Raw genomic sequence first — 8,742 nt, 5'->3', positions numbered from 1 at the left:
TTAATATTTCTGATGGGTGGGTTTGGGCTTGGTTTTAGGTGTAAAAGTATACGGTTTGTCGACTGTTTTGCTGGGTTTAAAAGTGGTTTAAGTGGCTGAATTTTGTGGCTGAACACGTGAGTCGAAATTAAGTAAAATGTTCAATGCCTCCACCTTCGTCGATGTAGCATCAGCAACATCATCAATAGAAATTCGACAATGATAAATTTGTATGGTACAACATCATACAAATTAAAAATAAAATTTTGTACAAATTTGACGCATTTATAAAAATATATAAACTAAAAATAAATTTTATACAACTAATTATATAGTAATCAACATATTTACAACTTACGTACAACTTTCATACATTATTTTTACCTAGTTAAATACATCTACAACATCATACAACTTAAATATAATTTTTTTACAATGTCTTTTGTATGTATTTTGTATCTGATTTGTACATATTTTGTATGTGGTGTGCTCTTCTTCCTCTCTACTTCCAATCAAAACTTTATCTTAATACAATTTTGATACATATCAACAACTTTATGTAAAAAGATAGTATTTATAACTTAAATACAAATTTCTTACAATGATTCATACATTATACTAATATTTTTTAATTTTCATACAACATTCAAATAAAAAAATATATAACTACAACATAATACAACTTAAATATAATTTTAATACAATTTTATAAGTATATTGTATGTCATGTGTTCTTCTTCTTCTTCTTCTTCTTCTTCTTTCAATCTAAAATTCGGCAAAAATCAAGTCTTATCTTTACCAAACACCCTCAAAATTGAGATATAAACTCCAAAAAATATTCTCAATTGTTTGAAACAATACCCAATCAAAATAAATAATAGTTTTTAAAAACCCAAATTCGAATTCAAAGTTTCGAAATTTTTTAATGGTTGTCAATGGTAGAGAATCAAACACCTTCAAAATTTATTGATTGACAATTTTAATTCGATAATTGTGCAACATGAAAGGAAATTGCTAAGTTAAAACTCTATAGTAAAACAATTGAAATCCATTGATAAATTTTATTAAAACTCTATACAACACGAAAGCATTAAAAAACAGAAAACATCAAAGGAAGAAAAATTGGGGAAAAAACACAGAAGAAGAGATAGAGAGATGAAAGAGAGAGAGAGAGAGAGAGAGAGACGGAGAGAGAAAGAGAGAGAGACGGAGAGAGAGGGAGCAGGTATAAAGGGATGAAGAAATAACTGATATTCCTTATTCAATTCCTAATATATAAAAGGATACTCATTTAAAACATATTTGTATATAATTAGTAAATTGTATATAACCATATAATTAAATTAAAACTTGATTAGGGAGGGTAATAAATTTTTTTATGTAGTATAGAAGGGTAAAAAACTTTTTTTAATTAATTAAGAGATATTTTAAAATTCGGATATGGGTAATGGGAGGATATGAGTAGGGCTGCTTATCGGGCAGATTGGGCGGTTAATTACTCTTAACGGTTATCGGCTTTTAAATGTATTAATCCGCTATCCACCCGATAAGATATCGGGCGGATTGGTATCGGTTTAGCTCTTATCGGGCGGTTATCGGGCGGTTTATCGGCCTAATTCAATCTATATTGCGTGCATTAATTGTTTGTTGACCGCCTAGCATACAAATTCAGAATAAAAAATTATACATTGAGTCGAGACATACATGTATGTTAACGCCTACATAAGAATGATGTAGTGTGTCATGTGGTGTAGAGTGAAAAAAACAGAAAACATTGTAGTCTACATTATTTCCCAAAGCAGACTATGATATGATGTAATTAAGGAAAAAATTGTTCTAATGGATATGTCACTGTAACTCTTGCTAGCTATAACATGGATCATACAAGGATATCAAATTTCATTGAGATAACTATGTGATTGCCTGGGTTTAGATGCAAAGGAACAATTTCAGTAGTTTAGCTCATTAAATATAATGGTATCTAAACTTTTATTAATTTATTCATAGCACAAACGAAGCAAAATTACAATAAACGTGTGGTCCTTCCCTTTGTTTCTTGTTCATTAACAATATATTAATAATTAACACAAAGGCTGTGCTGGATCCATATTTACAATTTTAAAAAGCAAAAATATGAGCTTGCTCTTCATACTAGGGCACTAAGATAGAGTGTTGGAAGCCTGGAAGTCGACGAGATAGAGTACTGCGGGTGGCTGCTGGAGTGCTGGTTGAATTTCTACTGAAACTGGTTGAATTATGGTCGAATAAAGAGAACCATAATTCTGCTGGTGGCTGCTGGTTGAAGTTTAGGCGTTAGGGTTCTGATTATTTAGGAATTAGGCGTTAGAACTTAGAGATAAAGTACTGGAAGAAGTGGAAGATTTTTGATATATATATATATATATATATATATATATATATATATATATATATATATATATATAGAAAATTAAATAATCCTCCCCCAAACCGATAAGCCGTTAATAAAAAAACTTCAATCCGTTCCCCGTCCGTTAAACCGTTAACCCGATACCAATAAGCCATTAAGCTTCGGTTTCGGTTCGATTTTGAACACCCATAGATATGAGTATGCATATGAATCTTTTTAATTAATTAGAAGATATTTTAAAATTGTCCAACAGGACGATGACACGTGTCCCTCCGTTTAAATGAGGGGTATATTTAAACCCAAAGTATAACGGTATGAGTATATTTGGACCCATAGTATATCGATAGATAGATTTAAATATTTTTCAAAAGTACAGGGATATATTTGGCTTTTTTTCGAGTACTAAATATACACTTACCGGTGAATACCCTAAAACCCATAAATCGTATACAAGTTCTATGCAAGTTAAGTTGTATGTAATTTGTATGTCTTTGACGCACAATAAAAAATTATATACAAATTATGCATAAATTATAGCTTTTGACCGAATTTAGTACAAAAAAAAAAATATACAAGTTGTATTTATAGCTCTTGACAGGATTTGTATATATTTTATAAGTAACTTTTTGTAGTTTAAAAAACTTAATTAAACCAAGTAAATATTATTATGAAAAAAAATCCTCTTTATATTGGATGATTTTGTAGGCAATAAAGCGACGCAAAAATGACAAGAGAAAATCTTGAATTTTTTTTCTTGACAACGTTTACAAATCTATTAAATTTGTAAATTACAATACAATTCGAACAATCTAGAACAAAGACGAAGCAAATAATATTTTGTACGAAGATTTACAATTATACCCCTCACAACCCCTTTAATTGTCCTTATTGGACTGAGTCACCAAACACCTACCGTACTCTATTCTCTACACTGTAAACAGCAGCTGCTCTCGCCTTATCCATGGCTTCTACATTCATTGCGGTGGCTAAACCCTTCACTTCTCACTCCACAAATCTTCCTTCTTTCTCTACCCAAAGACCTATAGGTACATATCTCACAACCCAATCTCTTTCTTGATAGAAATTCCCCTTTAGCTGAAACTGTCATTTTTATGTTTTCTTTACTTTCTCATTTACCACCCTTTTTGGTTTTGTACAGGTCTGAAGAGAAATTCTTTGAGAATTAATGCCATTTCCAAGAAATGGGAACCCACAAAGGTTACTCCTTTTATGCTTATTTAAGTCAATGTGAATAATTTTGTTATTTGTTACATTTGAAGTAGGAAAATTAAGAAATGGTAGCTTGGATACTTATTTTGTTTGTTTCGAATATAGGTTGTGCCGCAAGCTGATAGAGTTTTAATTCGGTTAGAAGAGTTGGCTGAGGTACTTTTATAGATGTTTCTTAATTGTTTTCTCTCTTTTGCCAATTTACCTAGTTGAATTTTATTGTATAATATTGCAACAACTGGACTTGTGTATTAAGTGGAGGTGCTATCAAGTTAGTGCTTTTGAAACCTGTGATTTGGACATTGTGGTGTATTGTGATTGTTCTGATTGACAAGACGTCAGGCGGTGTTAATGGGAGGTTAGAGATTTGGAGGCAGACCCTGGAGTCTAAAGGTTTCAAGTTGTGCAGGACCAAGACAGATTACTTGGAGTGCAAGTCTAGTGGGACGACTCAGGTTGTTTACGGAGAAGTGAGGCTTGAATCTCAAGTTATCCTTAGGAGAGAGAGTTTCAAATACCTTGCGTCAGTTATACAAGGAAAAGGAGAGATCGACGAGTATGTTACACATCGTATTGGGACGAGATGGATGAAATGGGGCCTCGCTTCAGGTATTTTATGTGATAAGAATGTGCCACCTAAACTTAAAGGTAAGTTTTATAGAGCGGTGGTCAGACCCACTATGTTATATATGGGGCTGAGTGTTGGCCAGTCAATAAATCCCGTGTCCTGGATAGAATTAGAAATGAAGTTATTCGGGATAAGGTGGGCGTGACCTCTGTGGAGGACAAGATACGGGGGGCGAGACTTAGATGGCTTGGACATGTGAAGAAGAGAGACACATATGCATCGATGAGTAGGCATGAGAGGTTGGCCCTGGAGGGCCTAAGGAGAGGTAGAGGTAGGCGGAAGAAGTATTGGGGAGAGGTGATTAGGCAATATATGACCTTGCTCCAGCTCACTTAATAAATGACCATGGATAGGAAGGTGTGGAGTTAAAGGGTTAGGATAGGTCGCCTAGCGTTGTCCTTATTTGTAACAGTAGCTTTAGTACATGAGTTAGCGTTATTTAGTTATTTTCGTATTTCTTGATTTAAGTGATTACTTGTCGTTGCTTTCGTTTCGGCTTTCTGATTACAATACTCGGTTTTAGTTTTGTATCTTTGTATTTTTGCTTTGGTTTTATAATTGGTGTGATTGTTGCCGCACTTCCTTTTATCTTTCCTAAGCCGAGAATTTTTCGGAAACAGTATCTCTGCCTTCTTGAAGGTAGGGGTAAGGTCTGCGTACATACTAACCTCCCCAGACCCCACTTGTGGGATTACAATGGGTCTGTTGTTGTTGTTGTTGTTGTTGTTGTTGTTATTGTTGTTGTATTGTGGTGTATTGTGTATTCTCAACTAGATATGACTGTGTAATTCAATTTCTGTTGAGGTTCTTGATTATTTTGCAATAAGTAGCATCACAAAAGTTGGTCTTTTTTTTTTCCATGAGAGCAAACTTAGTATTTTAGAAGTACTGCTAACTGGGTGCAGGTTTATTTATGTTTGGTGCTAGTGATTTATACTGTACATCAGGGAAAGGTTATATTTTATTAAGGATTAAGCTATCTTAAATCATATGGATGTAATGTATGCATGTGACGCTTCATTTGTGAAAAAAAGAAGAAAAGGCATACTAGTCCAGCTTGTTAGATCCATATATAGATTCATCATGCAATGGTCTCAGCAAGAATGAGTGTCATTAATCTTTTTTATAACTTTTCTCAGTGAACTTCTACTTCATTCTTCAGACATGACTAAATTGTTCTACTTTTCAGATTGCTAAAACCATGGGCGGATCTATATATAAAATTTGGGTGCTCAAGCACCCATTGACCTCAACTTAGAGTAGGTATAGTTCTATAGAAAATTTATTAAAATTGATATAAAAGATCACAAAGCACCCAAGAAACAAAAACACTATTGGTTGCTTTGGTTAAGCTGGTAAACTATTCCTTTTTTCATATATTCAAGCTATTTTCTTTCTTCTTCTTTTTTCTTAAAAGAAAAATGTTTCAGTACACTTTCTTAACCCATTACTACTTTTTTATATATTTTTTTCGCTGACTTTTGTTTACTTTTTTTTTTAAACCTAATTCTCTATAGCAAAGGAAAAGAAAATCTGCTTAAATAAAAAGAATTCCAAAGTTCGACTCCTTCTAAAGACGGACAGTTCACAGAACGGCAAAATTCACCGCTCTTTTTTCTTGCCCGTTGTTCTCATCACAGATTCACAGCGCCCATAATATTAATATAAGTTTTCTCCTTTACTTTTTTCCATCGTGGTGTTTAAATAGTTGTACTTGTACACGCGATTAGTAGTAACTTTATATCAAAAAATATTAAGCACCCACGAACCCAAAAACCTGGATCCGCCACCGGCTAAAACAAGCATTACTAGATCTTCTAGAGTTCAATGAGCGTTCAGTTATAGCTTAACTGAAAAGAAACAGCTTACGTGTGCTGGTAATTTAGGTCTGGATAATGTGTTGATGCAACTTGCAAGTTATTTTTTTTGACACATATGTGCTTAGCATAGAATAATTTTGGTCTGTCTACTGTTATATAAGACTGGTCAGATACACAGCAGTAAGGAGACCTTTCTGTAATATTCACTGAATGAAAAGAGTTTGTGTGCAGAAATCTGCTGGTGGAGTTTTGCTTCCAAAATCAGCAGTGAAGTTTGAGCGCTATCTTATGGGAGAAGTAAGTTTTATGCATATTATTTATTCATTTGGACAGATTGGAGATGCGTATGATGGTATTAGATATCCTTTTGATGACTGACTGAGACCAATTTTGTTAATTTTAGGTTCTCTCTGTTGGTTCTGAGGTTGCTCAAGTAGAGGCAGGGAAGAAGGTAAGCCTTTCGAAGTTTTTGATTTAGTGGATTTCTATCAAAGTTAAAGCTTTCATTTTTATTTTATTTATAGAGCTTTGCTAATCTCACCTTCCTGCCTTCCAAGTTCCACCCCTTGGTAGAGGGGATGATGGCTTGCGTTACTGATCCTTTTTGTAAAATTTTTTTAACTGATCCTTTGTGTACTTTCTTCTTCTGAATGATATGGTTCTTTTGCAGGTTCTTTTCTCTGACATCAACGCTTACGAGGTATGCGGTTTAGTAGTGAGCTGATCTATAATTGTGTTTATTGACATCCCTAAGCACCACTCTGTTTCATACTTACTCTTCTTCTTCTTTTTTTTTGCCTTGCCGAAAGGATCTAAATTCTCTTCTTGGCAACCTAGTGCCTCTTTGGAAAAACCATTTACTTATAAGCTTTTCTAGTTCTGATAGGCCAGTCGTGTTGCAAAATGGTCAAGACTCTTTTGGTCTGTGTTATTTCCCTTAGTATCATATAATGTCTTAATTAATTTAGGGATTAGAGAGTATAAGAATAACGAGACTGTTAAAACTAGTCTTACCTGATAAACATTAGTAGAAGGCAACTGAGAGGTCTTATTACCTACCTGAGAGGGATTTACTGGATAACACAGAAGCCTATAAAGTTTGTTCTGAAGACTGATGCTGATCTAGGCTTCCTCATAAATAGAGATTTGATGTATTAAAGGTTTGCGGTGAAGAAAATTACTTAGGATCAACAGTTCACCTTAGTTGGTTATTGCAGGGACAAATGGCTGTTGTAAAATCGGCTTATTATTGCTAGTTTAATCTCTCTAGAATGCTCAACTGTTGTTACCTTGACGGACTTGACTGGATTATGGGCATCACTCTGTTAATGTTAGCTTAGGAGTCCGTAGGTGGTTAGCCCGTTTAATGAATAATTACTTTCAACATGCTGTATTATCGGATAGAAGTTAGCTAATCCAACTTCGATGCCCTTAAAGATGTAAATTTTGCCCAAATCTTCTGAGGGCCTAAAGCATGACTCTAATTAGTGATAACAGGAAACAATGAAAATACATCTGCGTGTGTTAATTATGTTGGGATCGCCTCTAAATTGCTCGAGTAAGTACTTATTTGGAGCTGTGAAATGCTGTTTCAGTGTCAAAGATGGTGTCAGTTGCATTGTTTTTGTTTTGTCTGGTCTAGATTAGCTTACAGGCTATTTAATGTAGCCGACTTTAGTTTTACAAGTTGTACACAGCAACTACTTTCATTACTGTCTGTTATTGACAAATTAAATGCTTTTCTGTGTACTTATGTATCCAGGTGGATTTGGGAACTGATGCAAGGCACTGTTTCTGCAAGGAGAGCGAGTTGCTTGCTTTGGTTGAATAAACTGTCTCCTATTTGCATTTCATCTTTTGTCAGGTTCTTAGCCAAAAGACGGCAAAATTACTGATGTATTGTACCATCTCATCTTTTGTAGACAGACAACAAACATGTTGAGATTAATATTTTTAGTGGATGTTATTCTGATTTACAAACAGTTCAAGTGTTGAGATTGAGTAAAATTTGCTGCTTCTTTTCTTTCTAGCAATTGCGCTTTTCAACAAATATTACTTCATAAAGAATCAATACAATTTAGTCCATTTCCTCCAGAACTCGTCAGGACGATTTTTCTCCATCCATTTCTCACGAAATCCAGAACCCACTTCGTTATAGACCTATTAAGGTTATCTTACGTTTCTACAAATTCATATAAACATAGTGGAATTATCGACCTTTCGTTTCTAGTGTCAACTGATCCTTCTTGTTTGCGCCATCTGAATTGAAGCTTAATTTGACTAGAAAAAAGAAGCAGAACAGTAAAGGAGACATTTGTTTTATATTTGTATACTAGTTATCTTCAACTTTTATTATAAATTTATATGGCAAAATAGTAAACTAAAGAGGTACCTTAAAAGCTATATCACTTTAGAAAATATTTGTCGTTACCGAAGCAAACCAATCATATAAGAACTCAAATTTAAAATTGTGCAAATTTTAAACTTAAATAGAGTTGCAATTAATATGGAATGCCTATTTTCATGGTGTTTGTTAATTATCTCTTAGTGTTTTGGTAGAGTTTGTAGACATTGTATCGAGTTCTATTCAATAAATTTTGAAAAAAGTGCTTCAACTTTTTTTTCTAGACTATAATATATTCTATGAAATATATGTTTTTCTATACAAATACAACTATGTAAGGTATTTTTTCTAC

The 8,742-nt window shown here is 33.6% G+C and overlaps 1 protein-coding gene across 1 annotated transcript; it reads left to right on the top strand.

Moving 5' to 3' along the window:
• The first annotated feature begins 3,257 nt into the window (after positions 1 to 3,257).
• LOC104106566 (10 kDa chaperonin 1, chloroplastic) lies at positions 3,258 to 8,028 on the top strand. The gene is made up of 7 exons (XM_009615135.4): positions 3,258 to 3,414; positions 3,528 to 3,586; positions 3,704 to 3,754; positions 6,278 to 6,343; positions 6,450 to 6,497; positions 6,717 to 6,746; positions 7,809 to 8,028. The coding sequence occupies exons 1-7, from the start codon at positions 3,330 to 3,332 to the stop codon at positions 7,875 to 7,877; spliced, it is 408 nt and encodes a 135-aa protein (XP_009613430.1). The 5' UTR covers positions 3,258 to 3,329; the 3' UTR covers positions 7,878 to 8,028.
• The last annotated feature ends 714 nt before the right edge of the window (positions 8,029 to 8,742 follow it).

This window comes from Nicotiana tomentosiformis, chromosome 1 (assembly GCF_000390325.3).
Source record: "Nicotiana tomentosiformis chromosome 1, ASM39032v3, whole genome shotgun sequence".
NCBI lineage: Eukaryota > Viridiplantae > Streptophyta > Magnoliopsida > Solanales > Solanaceae > Nicotiana > Nicotiana tomentosiformis.
Note: the sequence above shows the minus strand (reverse complement) of the source record. Positions and strands in the feature narration are given on the sequence as shown.

What these genes read in the sequence shown, in the direction of transcription:
- LOC104106566 (XM_009615135.4), top strand. Translation starts at nt 3,330, where the DNA reads ATGGCTTCTACATTCATTGCGGTGGCTAAACCCTTCACTTCTCACTCC. An exon ending in AGCGCTATCTTATGGGAGAA is followed by an intron (nt 6,344 to 6,449) that starts GTAAGTTTTATG and finishes TGTTAATTTTAG; the next exon opens with GTTCTCTCTGTTGGTTCTGA. An exon ending in AAGTAGAGGCAGGGAAGAAG is followed by an intron (nt 6,498 to 6,716) that starts GTAAGCCTTTCG and finishes GTTCTTTTGCAG; the next exon opens with GTTCTTTTCTCTGACATCAA.